We start from the raw sequence: 20,080 nt of genomic DNA, 5'->3' as shown, positions 1-20,080 counted from the left end.
CTGGTTGCTGTCCATTTGATTCCGACTCACAGCAAAACGCATATAGCTACGTGGAACGAGTCAGGCTGAAAAGGCTGCGTATTGCAGGTTCCAACTATATGGTATCCTGGAAAAGGCAAAACTGTAGACACAGTAAAAAGATCAGTGGTTGCCAGGAGCTTGGGGGTAGAAGGGAGGGACGAACTGGTGAAGCACTGGGCATTTTGTTGTTGTTGTTGTTGTTAGGTGCCGTCCAGTCGCTTCCGACTCACAGGGACCCTATGCACAACGGAACGAAACACTGCATGGTCCTGTGCCATCCTCGCAATCGTTGTTATGCTTGAACCCACTGTTGCAGCCACTGTGTCAATCTGTCTTGTTAAGGGTCTTCCTCTTTTTCACCGACCATCTACTAAGCATGATGTCCTTGTCCAAGATACATGAGATGAAGCCTTGCCATCCTCACTTCTAAGGAGCATTCTGGTTGTACTTCTTCCGAGACAAATTTGTCTGTTCTTCTGGCAGTCCACGGTATACTCAGTATCCTTCGCAAACACCATAATTCAAAGGCATCAATTCTTAGGTCTTCCTTGTTCATTGTCCAGCTTTTGCATGCACAGGAGGCAACTGAAAACTCCGTGGCTTGGGTCAGGCACGCCTTAGTCCTCAAGGTGACATGTTTGCTTTTCAACACTTTAAAGAGGTTTTTTAGGGCAGTGAAATTATTCTGTGTGATACTGTAGCAGGGAGTCCATGACATTATGCGTTTGTGAAAACCCGTAGACCTGCAAAACACAAAGAGTGAACCCCAAGGTAAACTATGGACCTTAAGGAGTCTCCGAATGGTGTAAATGGTTAACGTGCTCAGCTGCTAACCACAAGATATGGTGGTTCGAATCCACCCAGAGTTGCCTTGGAAGAAAGGCCTGGCGATCGTCTCTGAAAGACCACAACCAAAGAAAACTCTACAGAGCACAGTTCTACTCTGAGGTTGCAATGAGTCAGGGTCGATTTAATGGCAATTAGGGTTTTTCTTTTTTGGTAGTTAATAGTAAACCAGTGGGTGTTGAGTTGACTCCGACTCACAGTGATCCCATCTGTGTCCGAGTAGAACTGTGTTCCACAGGGTTTCGGTGGCTGATTTTTTGGAAGTAGATCACCAGGTCTTTTTTTCAAGGTACCTCTGGGTGGACTGGAACCTCCAACCTTTTGGTTAGCAGCTGAGCTGTCCCACCCAGGGACTCTAGTTAGTAATAAACTATCAGTAAATGTTCATTTGTTGTAATAAATGTACCACAGGAATGCAAGATGCCAATAGGAGGAGAGAGCTGGGGAGGGTGATGGGAAAGGTGTATATGGGAACCTCTGTGCTTTCTTCTTTTCTTTGTGTTTTCTTTTTTTTTGTAAACCTAAAAAAAAGCGAGTAGACAGCCTAATGGGCTTTTCCGGGTAATCGGTCTGTTCTGTGTCACCCTTCTGTGTACGGGACTTTGCTTGTTAAGGAATCTCTGATCTGAAAGCATTTAATTCCAGACAGCTAAGACGGTCTCCCAGTTGTCTGTGCAGCTGGGGAGTGACAAAAGAGAGTGCAAGAAAAGGAAAGCGTTGCTTAGTGGGAATGGTGGAACAGAACGCCTGGGGATGTAATATATTTTGAAGTGGTTGTCTTGTGGTTTTCAGCAACTTTTTCTATTTACTTGCCATAAGACACTGTAATGATAGAATTTTAAATTCAACCTGGCTAAGTGTGAAGTGGAGGGCAGTGCTAGTATAAGGGTGGAATTCTTGCCTTCCACTTGGGAGGCGCACGTTCGATTTCCCGGCCAACACTCCCGACACACGGCCAACACCCATCCGTCAGTAGAAGCTTGTGTGTTGTTCTGATGTTAAACAGCTTTCAGCAGAGCTGCTAGACTAAGAAAGACTAGGAGGTAAGGTCTGGTGACCTACTTCCAAAAATCAGCCAAAGAAAACCCTATGGATCACAGAGGTTGGATCCGAAACCAATCACGGGGACGGCACAGGTCCAGGTAGCGTTTTATTCTGTTGTGAATGGGGTCGCCGTGAGGCGCGAGCTGACTCGATGGCAACTAACAACAACAAACGTGAATTCGTCGGAGGGTCGTCAGGAAGTAAAACCCTCTCGCTCGAATCTAGCTGGGCTTTTTGAGGATGTTGATTAAGACGTATTTGAGGCTTACCAAGAAAAAGAAAGAATATATACGTATTTTTTTTTAAAGCACACCATCGCTAGTGACCTCCCTGACAGGGGGCACAACAGAGAATCCCTGAAGGAGCAGGAGAAAAGTGGGGTGCAGACCTCAAACTCTCGTAAAAAGACCAGACCTAACGGTCTGACTGAGACCGGAGGGACCCCGGCGGTCATGGCCCCGAGACTCTCTGTCAGCCCAAAACTAAAACCGTTCCTGAAGCCAACTAGCTCTCCACACAAGAATTAGCCTGGACTATAAGACAGAAAGCGATCCTGGTGAGGAGCGAGCTTCTGGGCTCAAGTAGACACATGAGACTATGCGGGCAGCTCCTGTCTGGAGGCGGGGTGAGAGGTCGGAGGGGACAGGAGCTGGCTGAATGGACACGGGGATACAGGGTGGAGAGGAGGAGTGTGCTGTCTCGTTACGGGGAGAGCAGCTAGGAGGACACAGCAAGGTGTGTATAGCTTTTTGTATGCGAGGCTGCCTTGATTTGTAAACTTTCACTTAAAGTACAATTAAAAAAATAAAAGCACACCACAGCAAAATACAAACTAAACAAAGACCTTATTTAGTCAAACATGGGAGCTGAGCAGGTAGAAGGAAAAGATCAATGGATATATAGCATCCCCTGACTGGGTTTTACACCCAGCATGTTCTTGGCTTTATATTTAGGATCTTTTTACCTTTTCCCTGTCGTGCATCCCAAGGTGAAAGAAGTTGCCAGGGACAGAAAACATGGCAGCCAGTGGGAAGACAAGTAAGTCTACCCAAAACCATGTCATCTTCAAGAAGGTCTCCCGGGACAAGTCGGTAAGTGGCACAGGAGTGAGTGGCTTAATGGAAGGGTGTGAAAAAGATATATTCTTATTAGTTTCCTCGGGCCACCATAACAAATACCACAAACTGGGTAGCTTACAACAATAGAAGTTTATTCTCTTGCAGTTCTGGGGGCTAAAAGTCAGAAATCAAGGTGTCAGCAGGGCCATTTTCTCTCTGAGGGCCCTAGTGGAGGATGCTTCCTTCACCCTTCCAGCCTCTGTGGCTCCAGGCATTCCTTGGCTTGTGGCCGCATCGCTCCAATCTCCGCCTCCGTCTCCACACAGCCATCTTCCCTCTGCGTCTCTCGGTGTCTCCTTGTCATATAAGGACATCGTGTTGGATTAGGGCCTACCCTACTCCAGAATGACCTCACGTTAACTTAACCAATTACATCTGCAAAGATGCTATTTCCAAATAAGGTCACATTCACAGTTTTGGGGGTTAAGACTTGAACATATCATTTTGCCGGACACAGTTCAACCCATAACACTTCCTTTCCAGTTGCAGCAGAGAGGTGCCCTGGCTCCCATCGGAGACTCACCACTGTACATCCACCTGGATCTCAGGGTTCACCGCCTCTTCAGGTTCTCAACTATCAGGCCCTCCCTGGCTGCATCTTTAACCTCTTCCTCTGTACCCGTGCTTTCCCTGAGCATAAACACAAGTGCCAGCCTCGTGCATCTTAAAAAGGACAACAGCGAAAGCTTCCCTTAACCCTATTCCACTTCTGTTAACCTCCTTATCGTTCTCCATCGTTCACAGCCAAGCCTTCTTGAAGGAGAAGAAAACACCCCTCCCGTTCACTCTTCAATCCTCCCTCCTCCAATCCAGCTGCCTAACTGGCTTCCCTTAGCCCATCCATTCTCCACTTTGCTGCTGACGTGATCAAAGTCTCAGTTTTCTCCTCTGTACAATGGGGTTAATTCTTGTTCCATGGAGTCGTGTGAGGATTAAATAGAATAATGCAGTTACAGTCCTTAGCTTGGCCCCTGGTGCATGAGAGGTGCTCCAAATACTATGTAACTGCAGGTCTTTCATTCTGCCTAGATCTTTAGGGTCAGGTCTTCAATGTCTGCCTGGATCTTTAGGGTCAGGTCCCACAAGACCCTTTCTGGCTTCAGCCTACATCTCCATTCACTGGCCGTTCACCTGCAGATGGAGCCGTTGACTGACTCAGGAGCATTTTCTTGGCTCTAAGCTTTGCATACGCTGCTCTTGTGTTTTTTTTTTTTTTTCTTTGCCCACATCCTCCTCGACCATCCCCATCACCTGGCTACTCTGTCCTTCAGGTCTCAGCCCAGGTAGAGACTCCTCCAACAGCCTTCCCCTCTCCTCCCCTCCTCACCATCATCCCAAGAGTCTGGGTCCAGCCAACCTCTGCCCTGGAATTTACCTGACGGGTTCACGACCATCAGTTCACTTGCCTGGCTCCCAGCAAAACAGTAAGAACTTCGAGAGCCAATGCTGTGTTGTGACTTGTTTGATATTTATCCCTGGGGGGTGCAAACGGTCAGCACACTCACTCAGCTGCTAACCAAAAGGTTGGAGGCTCGAGGCTACCCAGAGGCACCTCAGAAGAAAGGCCTGGTGATCTTCTGAAAAATTGGCCAATGAGAACCCTATGGAGCCAGTTCTACTCTGACATACGTGGGGTCGCCATGAGTTGGGGTCGACTCAGCTGCAACCAATATGGCCCACTGGTATCCAGCACTGACCCTTGCTTTGTCACACTCCTCGGACTTCCTCAGAGCATGGATGCAGGTTTACCTGTGTGGAAGTACACCTGGTGGGATTTCAGGGACTCCTCCAGAATTCCCACCTATTTGCTCAGTCCAGTATTCTTTTAACAAAGGGGGAAACCTTTCATTCCATAGCCAGGAAGAAAAGGCTTAACTTGCAAATGGGTGGTAGAAGCCTCATTTTCATAGGTATAACTTTCCACTAATGTTGTTAGGTGCCACCGAATTGGTTCCAACTCATAGCAACCCTGTGCACAACAGAACGTAACACTGCCTGGTCCTGCGTCATCCTTACAATTGTTGTTATGCTTGAGCTCATTGTTGCAGCCACTGTGTCAATCTACCTCGTTGAAGGTCTTTCTCTTTTCCGCTGACCCTGTACTTTGCCAAGCATGACGTCCTTCTCCAGGGACTGATCCCTCCTGACAACACGTCCAAAGTATGTAAGACACAGTCTCACCATCCTTGCTTCTAAGGAGCATTCGGGCCGCACTTCTTCCAAGACAGATTTGTTCATTCTTTTGGCAGTCCAAGGTATATTCAATATTCTTTGCTAACACCACAATTCAAAGGAGTCAATTCTTCTTTGGTCTTCCTTATTCATTGTCCAGCTTTCACATGCATATGATGTGACTGAAAATACCATGGCTTGGGTCAGGTGCACCTTAGTCTTCAAGGTGACATCTTTGCTTTTCAACACTTTAAAGAGGTCCTTTGCAGCAGATTTGCCCAATGCAATGTGTTGTTTGATTTCTTGACTGCTGCTTCCACTAATGTATCATCAGTTAATTTAACAAATGTACCTGGTTGATATAAGACCTGGGCTCCACAGGGGAGGGTGGGGTGGACAGGAAGCCTCTGACCATCCCAAAGGGAGGGAGAATTCACTGGGGGCAGGGGAGAGGTAAGGGAACAAGAAAGACAGCTATGAAGCCGAGGATGGAGCATGCCTTGTTAGAATCTATGCTCTCCACCTACAGCCGAGCGGGAGAGAAGGAAGTGATAGAGTGGCTGCAGAGCCAGATGGCCCCTCTCCTCCGGACTAACCAAGATATTTGGGTTGTTGCTGATTTTTAACACGAACAGTTTAGCTAAGAGTTCTTGGATCATCTAGAATTCACACCTGCTGTCTCCACAGGTAACGATCTACCTGGGGAAGAGAGACTACATAGACCATGTCAACCAAGTAGAACCTGTGGGTAAGTTGAGTATGGACTGAAACTTTAATGCCAACTTGTTGTTATTGTTTTAATTCATTAGGCACCTGTCTGTTAGTTTTGTGTTTTTAAAAACTGCCCTCACAAATAATCTAATCAAAGAAATACAAATTAAAACATCAGGGAGATGCCCCAGCTGATTTGAAACAATTTTAAAGAGTGTGAGGGAGACAAGGGATAAGTATCTGGGTATATAAAGAACTCTCAAAACTCAGCAGTAAAATAAAGCCCACAGTTCAGTTAGAAAATGAGCAACAGATATGACGAGACATTTCATTGAAGAGGATCTACAGATGGCAAATAAGCACATGAAGAGATGTTTCATGTCATTAGACGTCAGGAAAATGCAGATTAAAACCACCATGAGATATCACGACACGTGTTATCAGGACGGCTAAAATTAAAAAAAAAAAAGTGACAACACCAAATGCTGGTAAAGATGCGGAGAGACTGGATCACTCATACATTGCTGGGAGAAATGTAAAACGGTACAGCCGTTCTGGAAATTAGTTTGGCAGTTTCTCAAAAAAATTAAGCATGCAACTGCCATACCTCCCAGCAATTACACTCCTGGGCATTTATCTCAGAGAAATGAAGGCTTACGTTCACACACAAAAAACTCTACACCATTGTTTACAGCAGCTTTATTTATAACAGCCTCAAACTGAAAACAACCAAAATGTCCCTCAAAGAGCGAAAGGTTAAACAGTGTACATCCACGCCATGGAATTGGTGGTTGTTGTTAGCTGCTGTCAAGTAGACCCCTGACTCATGGTAACCCCACGTGCAACTAAACAAAACGCTGCCCGGTCCTGCACCATCCCTGTGATGAGTTGCAGATAGGACCATAGTGATCCATAGGGTTTTCACTGGCTGATTTTCAGAAGTAGATTGCCAGGCGTTTCTTCCTCGTCTCAGTCTGGAAGCTTCTCTGAAGCTCATTCAGCATCATAGCAACACCCAAACCTCCACTGATGGATGGGTGGTGGTTGCACATGAGGTAGCTTGGCTGGGAATCAAACCCCGGTCCCCCGCACAGGAGGCAAGAATTCTGCCATTGAACCACCAATGTCTCATGTTATCATGGAGTAGTACTCAGTTATTGATACATGCAAAAATGTATGGATCTCAAGGACCTTATGCTGAGCTGTTGTTAGGTGCGATCGAGTTGGTTCTGACTCATAGCGACCCTATGTACAACAGAACGAAACACTGCCCAGTCCGGCACCACCCTCACAATCATTGTTATTCCTGAGCCCCTTGTTGCCGCCACTCTCTCCCCAGTTGTATTGCGAGTGCCTTCCAACCTGGGGGCCTCATCTCCCAGCACTATATCAGACAATGTTCCGCTGCTCTTCATAAGGTTTTCACTGGCTAATGCTTTTCAGAAGTAGACTGCCGGGTCCTTCTTCCTAGTCTGTCTTAGTCTGGAAGCTCAGCTGAAACCTGTCCTCCATGGGTGACCCTGCTGGTATCTGAATACCGGTGGCATAGCTTCCAGCATCACAGCAACAATCAAGCCCCCACAGTACGACAAACCGACAGACACGTGGGGGTTATGCTGAGTAGTAAAAACCAGTCTGAAAAGGTCGTGTACTCTATGATTCCATTTACGAAAATTATGGAGGTGGAAAACCGATTAGTGGTTGCCAGGTGCTGGGGACAGTGGGTGTGACCACACGGGGTGGCCTGAGTGAGAGCTTAGTGCTGACAGACTAATTCTGTGTCTTGATTGTGCTGGTGGTGATAAAGTCTACACATGCCATAAAACCGCAGAGAACTACGCTTTGTACCAAGGTCAGCCTCCTGGTTTAGATATTGTGCTACAAATATGTAAAATGTAACCATCGGAAGAAGCTGGGTGAAGGCCACATGGCACCTCTCTGTGCTATCTTTGTGGCTTCTTGTAAATCTGTAACAACTATTTCAACATAAAAAGTTAAACAATAAAAGGAATGAGGAAATCCTGGCACTCTTAGGCACTGAGGATGAGCGTGTTCCTTGGCAAAGCCCTTTTTAGAAGGTCATTCGGCAGCACGTTCTCAAACGCCAAATCCAATTCTATATTTTCTAAAACTCATGGATTGTCATTGCGTAGTAGGTAGGGCCTGAGTTTCTGTTTGGGGTGATGAAAAAATTCTGGAAATAGACAGTGGTGATTGTCACACGTGGTGGACGCAATTGATGTCACTGAATTGTACACATAAAAATGGTTGAAATGGTTGATTTTTTTTTTTTACTGTGCTTTAAATGAAGGTTTACAGAACAAACTAGCTTCTCATTAGACAGTCAGTACACAGTACACATATTGTTTTATGACATTAGTTAACAACCCCACAACATATCAACACTCTCTCTTCTCAACCCTTCCTGCCTTCTAGTCCTCGCCCCTGGGCTGGTGTGACCTTTTAGTCTCATTTTGTTTTATAGGCCTGTCTAATCTTTGGCTGAAGGGTGAGCCTGGGCAATGACTTCAGTACTCAGCTGAAAAGGTGTCCCGGGGCCATACTCTAGGGGTTTCTCCAGTCTCTGTCAGGCCAGTAAGTCTGGTCTTTTTTTGTGAGTTAGAATTTTATTCTACATTTTTCTTCAGCTCTGTCTGGGACCTTCTATTGTGATCCCTGTCAGAGCAGTCGGTGGTGGTAGCCGGGCACCATCTAGTTGTACTGGACCCAGTCTGGTAGAGGCTGTGGTAGTTGTGGTCCATTAGTCCTTTGGACTAATCTTTCCCTTGTATCTTTAGTTTTCTTCATTCTCCCTGGCTCCTGAAGGGGTGAGACTACCGGAATATCTTAGATGGCTGCTCACCGACTTTTAAGACCCCAGAAGCTACTCACCAAAGTAGAACATAGAACATTTCCTTTATAAACTGTGTTATGCCAGTTGAGGTAGACATTCCCTGAGACCATGGTCCCCACAGCCCTCAGCCCAGCAATTCGGTCCCTCAGGGAGTTTGGGTGTGTCTATGGAGCTTCCATGACCTTGCCTTGTACAGGTTGTGCTGGCTTCCCCAGTATGGTGTACTGTCTTACCCTTCACCAAAGTTATCACTTATTGAAATGGCCAATTTTATGCTATATATATTTTTCCACAATAAAAAAAATGGATAGATGTAAAGCTGTATCTATAAAGATGTTCACTGAATGTTAATTATAATGGGAAAAAATTGGGAACAACCTAAGTACCCTAACAATGAGAGATTGATTAAATAATTTATGTTACATCCACGTGATGGAATAATATGTAGCCATTAAAATGATTAGTATATACTATTGTTATATGTTCATGTGCATAAATATGTGTGTATGTGTCTGTGTATACGCTTCTATATGTGTTTGCAATACATACTCATTCAAGTCGACTCTGATTCATGGAGACCCCATGTGTCTCAGAAACGAACTAGGCTCCATAGGGTTTGTTTGTCTCTGCTTCTGTGTCAACCTGGTGTTTTATTTATTTATTTATTAGTATTTTAGGTGAAAGTTTACATAGCAAATTAGGTTCCCATTTAACAATTTTTACACAACTTGTTCCATGACATTGATTACATTTTTTGCAGGTGTCACCATTCTCATTATTTCCATTCTCTCTGTTCTGTTTCCTCTAATCTGGCTTCCCTGCCCCTCCTTAGCTCCTTGTCTTTGTTTTAGAGTAAATGTTGACCATTTGGTCTCTTGTGGTTGATTAATTTAAGGAAACACGGTAGTCACAGTGTTTATTTTATGAGCCAATCTATTACTTGGATGAAAGGTGACTTCCAAGAGTGGCTTCAGTTCCAGGTTCAAAGGGTATCTTAGGGTGATAGTCTCAGGGGTTCCTTTAGTCTCTATTGATCCTTTAAGCCTGGCCTTTTTTCAGGAATTTGAGTTTTGGTCTACATTTTTTTTTTCCCATTCTAACCAGGACCTTGTTCTACAATTTTCTCCACTTCTAACCGGGACCTTCTACTGTGTCCCTGGTCAGAACGGTCGGTAGTGGTAGCCAGGCACCATCTAGTTCTGGCCTCAGGCTAGAAGAGGCTGTGGTTCTCTCGGGCCATCAGTCCTGGGGACTCATTTCTTCCTTGAGTATTTGGTTTCCTTCAATCTCCTTTGCTCCCAGAGAATCCCATAGCTGTGTCTTAGATGGCCACTCCCAAGCTTTTAAGACCCCAGATGATACTCACGAATCTAGGGTGCAGAACACTGTGAACTGTGTTCTGCCATTTGTCCTAGATGTCCCCCAAGACTCTGGTCCTGCGCCTTCAAACCCAATTACTCAGTCGCACGAGATGATGGGCTGCGTCTAGAAGTTTCCTTAACTGTGCCCCTATGCGTTCTATTCCATACGTGAATATACACACGTGCAGCACACATAGCCGTGTGCACACATGCCTCCAGGTAACCTGTACACGCATACACCTGTACCTGCGTACATGTCTACCTTTGTGACCACACATGCATTTTATTGGTTGTTATTTTAGTTGTTGCCAACTTGTCTGTTACCGCATTTACCAAATTGTCCCTTAGCGCCTACCTACTTCTTCGTGTCTTCGTTTACCTTGGACCACCTGTGCAGACTTCACCTTTGTTGGGTATTGCCTTTCCCATCACCAAAATAACAAGTGTCTACTATCTGGAAAGTGATTTCCCCTCCCGCCCCTGCCCCCCATTTCTGGTAACCTTCCAAGAACGATGCTTTCTGTGTCTGTACCCATTCTTGATGTTTTATAAAAGTGCTCGCACGCCGTATTTGTCCTTTTGTGATCCTTAGGGTTTTCAATGGCTGTTTTTTCAGAAGTAGATCACCAGGCCTTTCTTCCAACGCCCCTCTGGGTGGGGCTAGAACATCCAACCTTTCAGTTAGCGGCCAAGCACACTAGGCGTTTACACCACCCAGAGCCTCCTGGCAATATTTAGTTGTGTGATAGAGGCAGCTATGTGAATAGTATGTACAGTAGAATCTCATTTTGGGGTATAAAACGTTTATGTAATTATTCTGCACCAATATCTTGACAAGGGCTATCTCTGAGTAGCATAAATTTGGGTGACTTTGTTTTCTCTTTGCTTAACTTGACTTTCTAATGTTCCTATAATGAACATGGGCTACACATGCAATTAAATATATACAGTGTCTTCAGGAGGCAGCTCCCGGCTCATCGTTCTCTCCCTCTTCTGGTTTCAGATGGAGTTGTGTTGGTTGATCCCGAGCTGGTCAAGGGGAAGAAAGGTGAGGCGGAGCTTCTCGTACTGGTGGAGTAACCTCTAGTCCACCGCTGGTCCTGGACTGAGGCTTCGGAAGCGGAAGCACCTGGTCCAGAGGGAAGGGAGGGCAGCTGGCGTCTTGTTACACATTCACCCACGTTCCCTCAGATAAGCCTTGCCACACGGTCCTGTTCACGCCCGAGCTCACTGTCCCATTTTCAGACCGAGAAGTGTTTGTCCAAAGTGGCAGGATAAGTAACCAATGCGCGGGGACTGTGTCCTTGCCTCTTTGTTACACAGTGCCTCACAGGGGGCAAATCCAGAAGGAGGTCTCCTAAAAGGGGGAAATAGAGCCTGTGGGGAGGCAGGGCAAGTAAAAACCAGAATGTATTTTTATGCTTCCTGCGGTGGTTCTGAACCACAGTGTCACAGCATCCTGGGAGATTGCTGGCAGTCGCCATGTGTATGGCAAACAATCCGTTACTAATAACAGTTAGGTAAACAAAATCAGAGCCGACTGAAGTTGTCCTGATGAGAATGTCACTGTGACTCAGTCCCGTGCTAAAGATGCTTTTTTGAGTGGTTGCTACTGGCAACCACAAAGAATTGTTCATAACCCTGGATATGCCCAAGGGCAAGCATCAGGTGTGGGCGTCAGCTCCGAGGGGTTCGGGGCAGACGTGGGGCTGAAATCGCCCCTTCCGTGGTCTCCCACTTAGTAACTGCTCCTCTCTAGCACTAAGAAGAGAGTGATTTGAGCCCTGAACTCCCCGCCCTTGGCTAGAGAAGTCACCTCCTCTTAGGCTCTTAGGGGCACCACTCCTGGCGAGGGCAAACGTAAGACCAGGTCCTCTGGGCGTCTTCCTCTTTCTAACAGCAGTGAGGATGTGGGTAAGTGACCGCAGGTTCTTCTGAGCTCAGGGCTGTGGGGCAGATATAGATGAAGTCCTCAACCAACAGTACCAACTACTTGGAGGGGCCACTTCCAGCATGCTTTACATTCACGAATAACATGCTTCATATTGTTACATTTACAACGTTGAAGAGAAACCGAAGCAAACCAGTTGCTGACGCCAACTCATGGTGACCCCATGTGCGTCAGAGTAGAACTGGGCTCCATAGGTTCCGTGACTGGTCTTTTGGAAGTAGGTTGCCAGGCCTTTCTCCCAAGGCACCTCTGGGTGGACTCAAACCTCCAACCTTTCAATTATCAGTAGTGCATGTTAATTGTTTGCTCCACTCAGGGACTCCAACATTAAAGACAGTTAGTTATGCACAGTCCATCACCCCAAGACACATGCTGAACTTTTCCGTAATTCCTTTGGTTCACTTAGGGCACAATTTAAATCTGTTTATTTTAATTGAGTTTTCAGAAGTGGTGAGTTAGAGAACATCTACTATGTCTCAGAGCAATGTGAAAAGAAGGACATAACTCCAACCTTCCCTGATTTGATTTCATCTCTCTCCTATGGTCCATAACCCCCTCTTACCAGTACCAGTAATCATTGCTCTTAAGTCGATTCCGGCTCATGATGGTCCCATGTGTGTCAGAGTAGAACTGTGCTCCATAGGGTTTTCAGTAGTTGATTTTTTGGAAGTAGTTCTCCAGGTCTTTCTTCCAAGACACCTCTGGGTGGACTTGAACTGCCAACCTTTGGGCTAGCAATCAAACGCATTAACAGTTTGTACCACCCAGGGACTTCAACCTCATCCTAGCTCCACTCTTAGCCCCACATCCAGCTTTCTTCTAGATCTATTTTGCTTCTAAGCAATGTTTCCTCTGTTCCTTACCGTCACCCTCATCTCCATCCAGAAAGCCTCCCCCCAGGGCCCAGTACTGTTTCAAAGCCTTCTCCAAATCCCTGAGCTGGTTGGCCAAGAGAAAGGAGGGTAGGATGGAGGAAACGGTGCACCAAGGGGCAGGTACCATGTTTTCTGTCCACAGATATGCCCACCACTCTGCCCAAATAAGGTGGTTAGAAGGAAGATACTTCCCACTCCTCTGATACACCCCTTTAGAGGAATTAACACAAGCCCTAGGGAAAGTGCCTATTTCCAAATATGTGTAGCCCAGCTGGGTAGGATGACTCTCTCAAACCCCATCTCTTCCAGATGCTAAAGGTTGGAAGCCCCTGAGTGAGGGTGTGAGTGGGTTGCCTTCTGCACACTCAGTCTAGTGGCAACAGGCATCATGACAACGGTCAGGGAGGGGAGTCTGACATTTTAAGGCTTAACCTTCTCTTGTCTTCTTCTCAGTTTATGTCTCTCTGACCTGTGCCTTCCGCTACGGCCAGGAAGACATCGACGTGATTGGCCTGAGCTTCCGCAGGGACCTGTATTTCTCTCGGGTGCAGGTGTACCCTCCTGTGGGGGCTGCGAACGCCCCCACAAAACTGCAGGAGAGTCTGCTCAAGAAGCTGGGGGCCAACACCTACCCCTTTCTACTCACGGTGCGTGTGCATCCCTCTTCCCCGCCCCCTCACCTCTCCAGCCCTCCTTCCCCGGCCCACAGCCCCTTATAATGTGAGTGGGAGCAGAGGAAAGGGGATGGGGTAATCACTTCACATTTGTGGGCCTTTAAATTGCACACTTGAAGGAAATTCTAGATTGCATGGTCCATGATTGTCTTTTTTTAAGTCCTTGAAAATAGCCTCTCAGTCTTTGAAGGCACCATTTCAACCGACTGTTTAAATATTTCCCCTGATCCGACCTCCTAATTATATGCACACGTGTTATTCCTTTGCTTACTCAGCTATAAAAAGGAAGCACACAGACATACCCCTCGGTTGGCTCTGAGGAGCTCTGAACAGAAAGTGCACCCTGCGGGACAGGAAAGCTGGTTGTCAACGCTCGGAGGATCAGGGTAGATAAATCACTTCATCTCTCTCGAGACCCAAGTCTCCCCTGGGGAACCCTGGCTACCAATAGTGCCAGAACGCATGCTCTTTGAAGTCTTAAGCATGAACTCGATATGGAGAAAGCTACTGCTACCCTCTTTCCTAGTATTTTTTTTTTTGTCTCAAAATTCTATTCTCCTTAAATGTTACATGGAGTCCCTGGGTGTGCAACTGGCTAAGCGCTAAACTGCTAACCAAAAGGTGGGCGCTTTGAACCCACCCAGAGGCCCCTCAGAAGACAGGCCTGGTGATCTGCTCCTGAAAGGTCGCTGCCTTGGAAAGCCTGTGGCCCAGAGTTCTCGCTCTGCACGCATGCGGTCGTCATGACGCAGCGTCAACTCATTGGCAACTAATGACGGCAATAAAAGTGGTACGGTTCTGAAAAATAATTTTCAAAGAAGAATTAATGAGAAAGGGGAGCTTCTCAATGGTTGATGGGGCATGAAAGCTATGTTACTTCTCTGGATGGTGCACGGGACCAGGCAATGTTTTGTTCTGTTACACATAAGGTCTCCATGAGTCGGCACCAATTCAACAGCAACTACAACAACTTGTATAGTTGTACAACCCAACCCAACCCAACCCTTTGCCGTCGAGTGAATTTTAACTCATAGTGACCCTATAGGACAGAGTAAAGCTGCCCCATAGGGTTTCCAAGGAGCGCCTGGTGGATTCAAGCTGCCGACATTTGGTTAGCAGCCATAGTTCTTAGTCACTACGCCACCACAGTTTCCATAGTTATACAAAAGGGTGTGTTAGTCTACTGAAAGGGAAAATAAAAATAATCTTGCAAGAAAAGAAAAACAGTTCTCCAGTCCTGGGGTCCCCCCTGTGCTGGTGCTGGGGTGTAAACTGATGTAAGCTTTTGGAGGCAGCATGTTAACATGCCCCCAAAATCTTAGGATGTACACTTGACTTGGCAGTTCCATCTCCAGGAATTTATCTTATGGAACTAATTGGACAAAAGGGTACAAAAGTATACAAAGAAAGATATCCATTGCAGCAGTGCCTAGAACAGCTGGAAAAGCAAAAACCATATAAGTAGCCAACACAGACGACTGGTTAACTTGAAGCTGGTGGTCTAGAAGTCCCAAAAGTGATGGTGCGGAACTCTGTTTTATGACTTGGAAAAATGTTCAGAATGCACGATGAAGAGGATCACTCAAGAGCAAACCAAACCTGCTGCCATTGAGTCAATCCTCACTCATAGTGACCCTGTAGGACGGAGTAGAACTGCCCCATAGCATTTCCAAGGCTGTAATCTTTATGAAACCTGACCGCCACATCCTTCTCCTACAGAGCAGCTGGTAGGTTCGAACCGCTGACCTTTCAGTTAGCAGCCAAGCGTTTAACCAGTGTGTCACCAGGGCTCCTCTGAAGAGGGTTACACCAAAAAGTCAAACCAAACCTGTTGCCTTCGAGTTGATTCTCACTCATAGCAACCCTGAAGGACAGAGTAGAACTGCCCCATAGGGTTTCCAAAGAGCGGCTGGTGGATTTGAACTGCCGGCCTTTTGGTTAGTGGCCAAACGCTTAACCACTGCACCACCAGGGTCCCCTGAAGAGGGTTAAGGCTGGTGAAATGATTAAACCAGCACATGTTTATCATGTGATCCCTTTTCTGGAACACACACACATATATACATTTTTGTGTGTGTATGTGCACATGAGAAAATTTGGAAGGTTATGTTAACAGCGTTACCCTGGATGTTGGATGAATGTCTTTCTTTTGCTTGTTTGTCATCTCCATTTCCTAATTTTTGTGCAATGGATATATATCACACACGGAACAACCCCCTCTGAAAGAAATTTTTTGTTTGTTTTTGTTTCTTCCCACAGTTTCCTGACTATTTGCCCTGCTCAGTGATGTTGCAGCCAGCTCCACAAGATGTGGGAAAGGTTAGTTAAAGTTGAAATGGAATGGACTCCTTCCTTCCTCTGTTCCTCCCTCCTTCCCTCCCTCCCTTCCTTCCTTCAATAAACTTTTAAAAATAGCTTTTTATCAAAGAAAATTTCACACATACACACCAGTAGAGAGGCCAGTATGATGAAGCATCGTGAAGCTATCACTTGTCTTTATCATTCTTAACTGTGACCAGCCTAGGGAACAAAACACTAGGCTCCCCACTCTCATGGATCTCACACATTAATGTAGAGCAACAGACAAAAACACACGAGTAACAATGTAGTACAGCAGATGCGAACGGGTGCTCTAGGGGACAAAGGCTTGTGAGGGGCTCAGAGAGACCCGGGGGGATGTTTGTCCAGGACGTTCCAGGCAGGTCTCTCTCATGCCCTGACGCTGAGTAGAGACCCACAGGAAGAGAGGGGGAAAGCCATACTCTACCTGGGAAGAGCCCCCCAGGCAGAGGGAACACTAGTGCTGTGCTTGGCATGTTCTGGGGCAGCAAGGAGGCCGGTGTGTTGAGTGGGAAGGAACAAGGGCTGAATGGTAGAAGCTGAGGTCAGAGTGGTCTGGGGACAGGCAGCCAGGAGACCTAGTAGACCACTGTAGGGACTTGGTGTATTTTCTGAGCTAGAAGCCGTTGGTGGCTTCTGAGCAAAGAAGTGACAGGTTTCCAAAGGACTATGATGGAGTTTGTCAAGTGGGGAGAAAGGGGACAAGTGTCTCAGGTAGAAGGAGCAGCACATACCCAGGGTAGAATGGTGAAGTGCATGGCATGTTCAGGGAGCAAGTTTGCCCGGAACATACCAGAACATACTGGAATATACTGGAACATAAAGTGGTGGGGGAGGGCAGAAATGAGATGGGTGAACAGAGGTGGAGCCTCGCTAAACGATGTCAGCATGATGGTGGGTAATGATGTGTATACAAATTTCCATCTAAATTTCAGAATTTCTGCAGTTCCATGGCAGCAGAACACAGAAAACTGTGGCTTCTCTGCCACCGTTGACCCAGATGATTCTGTGGCCTTTTGCCAATTATACCTTTTCCATCCAGTCAGTTGGTGCCTTACCTCCTGTGTTCCCCATGTGTGCGTTACCAGGGAGACACCAGGAGGTGATGGGGGACTTGGCGCTCAAGGCTGAGGGAAGCGTGCCCTGGGGCTGAGGGCAGGAGACAGGGCCCGCAGTTGCCTTTGTTGGGCCCATGCCATGTTTACATTGTTTTTTATTTAGTTAATTTAAAAATCAGGATATTTCACCTCAAGTCCCATTTTCAGCTTCTTTTTAAAAATGGGGGATTCCTCAGCACCGGGATCCCCTCTTACCATCCTATGGTTGCTGCAGCTGGACAGCAGCTGCCCATGGGGGTCAAGGCATTGGCGCCCCAGCATGGGACCCTCATGGATGCCTGTCCGCCCCTCCCGCTGCCATCCCTGTGAGGGTCTGTCACCCCTGCTGTGGGCAGTGAGAAGTCAGTAAAATGTCCACAAGGGTCGTGTTTGAGGGAGCCAGACACGAAAGGAGATGGTGGGAGGAGAGGACCAGTGGCGAGCCAGGCTTTGTGGGTCGTGCAGGGGACGAGTCCGCCATGCTGAGTCCCCTTCTCTGGGGGCTTTGGACTGAGAGCCTCTCCTCACGCTAATGTCATCATTTCATTGTTAGTTCACTCAGACTCTCGTTTCAGATCCTAAAAAGGATATGGTTAAAACAAAGATTGTGACGCCTAACACCCCCCACTCCTGAGGTTTAAACCTCCATCCTGTTGCCTCAAGTCTCTGCTGAGAAGAGAGCCATTGACCGCTGTCCTGTCTGTTCTCTTGCCCTTAACAGTCCTGTGGGGTCGATTTTGAGGTCAAAGCATTTGCCGCAGATAACACAGATGGTGAAGAGGACAAAATTCCCAAAAAGTAAGAGCGTGGTTGTGGGCATAGATGTGGGGGCTTGGGGGCAAGGAGGTGGGGTGAGAAACTGCCACTCACTTTGCCTCAGTGTGACAGGGCTCTCCTTACAGGGCCAGCCTGGCCCAAGGTAGCGGAGTCACCCAGGTCAGGGTAATTAAGGACGGAACCTTCTGCAAACAGGATGTGGTCAAGTGGCTGATCATTTGGGGAGAAAAAAAACAAAAGCAAAAGAAAATGTTGTCGAGCAGTTAGTAACTTAGGGGTTCCCGTCAGCCCCCACCAGCTCCCAGATGCCCTTTTTCTTCAGTTTCCTTCTTGCACCCAAACAAGGTTTTGAGCTACGCCCTCAACATCTTCTCCGCACACGATTATAATAATAAATGATAGTAAACAAGTCACATTACACGGGGCTTTGAGTATGTTCAAGGAGCCCGGTGGCGCAGTGGTTATGCACTCACCCGCTAATGGAAAGGTTGGTGGTTCTAACCCACCAGCTGCTCCACGGGAGAAAAGACCTGGCAATCTGCTTGTGTAAAGATCCCACCCTAGGGAACCCTGCGAGGCAGCTCTACTCTGTCCTGTAAGGTAACTATGAGTTGGAAATGTCTGGATGGCAATGCGTTTGAAGCATGTTCACGTAAGACACAGAACCCACTCACACATCAACTGCACACCAGGATGAGGCAGAGCCGACTCTTGACAGGACAGAACGGCCAGTTAGGGGAGCTGGCGGCTCACGCCCCACAGCCCATGAAACCACAGTGGAAGGGCCCGGAACCAAGCCCTCCAGGTTCTTCCGCTTACAGGGCCGCCTCAGAATCAGATCATTGTCCAAGTGCTCTTTAGCTCGCCCAGTCTCCATTGGGAGCCTCCTGGAAGGATACCAGCATGAACATGGGGAGAGAGATGGGGAAGGCCGTCCTGAGGCGTCTGGGTGCTAATCCCAGGACATGTCTGTGGCTTTCCGTCCACAGGAGCTCTGTGCGTCTGCTGATCCGTAAAGTACAGCATGCTCCGACGGAGATGGGCCCTCAGCCCCAAGCTGAGTCGGCCTGGCAGTTCTTCATGTCGGACAAGCCCCTGCACCTTGCAGTCTCCCTCAGCAAAGAGGTAACCTCGGGCCGGGGGAGGCAGCCCAGGCATCACTGTGACTGGTGCCACTTCACGTCACCAGCCTCTGCTGGTTGCAGTCAATCTTGTTTCTAGCGGTAGTTCAAGCCCCAAGCTGGTGAACGATGGGCTGCCCGTCTTAATCTGCAGCTGCTCTGTGTGATCCTTACGATAGCGTCAACCTCACCTGCATCTTACTCACTGGCAGCCTGATTGCCTGGAGGAGAGAAAAGGTGGCATTGTCACATAGCTCCCCTGGCGTATCCCCCCACCTTTGCCCTCTCTGCAACCCGGGAGACTCGTTTACTAACGTAGCATCAATAAAACTGGTTGCTGTAGAGCCGAATCCAACTCATGGTGACACCATGTGTGTCAGAGTAGAATGGTGCTCCACAGGGTTTTCAATGGCTGGTTTATCAGAAGTAGATTACAGGCCTTTCTTTCAAGGTGTCTCTGGGTGGACTTGAACTTCTAACCTTTTGGTTACCAGCTGAGCATGTTAACCGTTTGCCCCACCCACGGACGTTGTAGCATCAATGTTGTTGTTGTTGTTAGGTGCTGTCGAGTTGGTTCTGACTCATAGTGACCCCGTGTACAACAGAACAAGACACTGTCTGGTCCTGTGCCATCCTCACAATCATTGCCATGTTTGAGCCTATCATTGCAGCCACTGAGTCAATCCATCTTGTTGAGGGTCTTTCTATTCTCTTTTTTGATGACCTTCTACTTTACCAAGCCTGATGTTATTCTCTAGGGACTGGCCCCTCCTGATAACATGTCCAAAGTGTGTGAGACAAAGTCTCACCTTGCTCACTTCTAAGGAGCACTCTGGCTGTATTTCTTCCAAGACAGACTTGTTCGTTCTTCTAGCAGTCCATGGTACATTCAATATTCTCCACCAAAACTGTAATTCAAAGGCATCAATTCTTCTTTGGTCTTCCTTGTTCATTGTCCAGCTTTCACATGCATATAAGACAATTGAAAATACCATGACCTGGGTCAGGCGCACCTTAGCCCTCAAAGTGACATCTTTGCTTTTTTTCAGCAGATTTGCCCAATGCAATATATCATTTAATTTCTTTACTTCTGCTTCCATGGGCATTGATTGTGGATC

General features: G+C 47.2%; 1 protein-coding gene across 1 annotated transcript in view; it reads left to right on the top strand.

The window, feature by feature from the left end:
* The first annotated feature begins 2,537 nt into the window (after positions 1-2,537).
* The window catches only part of SAG (S-antigen visual arrestin), a 40,232-nt gene continuing 22,689 nt past the window's right edge, over positions 2,538-20,080 (top strand). Inside the window, exons 1-7 of the mRNA XM_023557751.2 lie at positions 2,538-3,002; positions 5,889-5,949; positions 11,131-11,175; positions 13,407-13,600; positions 15,887-15,946; positions 17,786-17,862; positions 18,831-18,966. Coding sequence (XP_023413519.1) covers positions 2,928-3,002; positions 5,889-5,949; positions 11,131-11,175; positions 13,407-13,600; positions 15,887-15,946; positions 17,786-17,862; positions 18,831-18,966 — 648 coding nt within the window. The 5' untranslated portion in view covers positions 2,538-2,927. The remainder of the gene's footprint in view (positions 3,003-5,888; positions 5,950-11,130; positions 11,176-13,406; positions 13,601-15,886; positions 15,947-17,785; positions 17,863-18,830; positions 18,967-20,080) is intronic.

This window comes from Loxodonta africana, chromosome 6 (genome assembly GCF_030014295.1).
Source record: "Loxodonta africana isolate mLoxAfr1 chromosome 6, mLoxAfr1.hap2, whole genome shotgun sequence".
In the NCBI taxonomy this organism is placed as follows: domain Eukaryota; kingdom Metazoa; phylum Chordata; class Mammalia; order Proboscidea; family Elephantidae; genus Loxodonta; species Loxodonta africana.
Note: the sequence above shows the minus strand (reverse complement) of the source record. Positions and strands in the feature narration are given on the sequence as shown.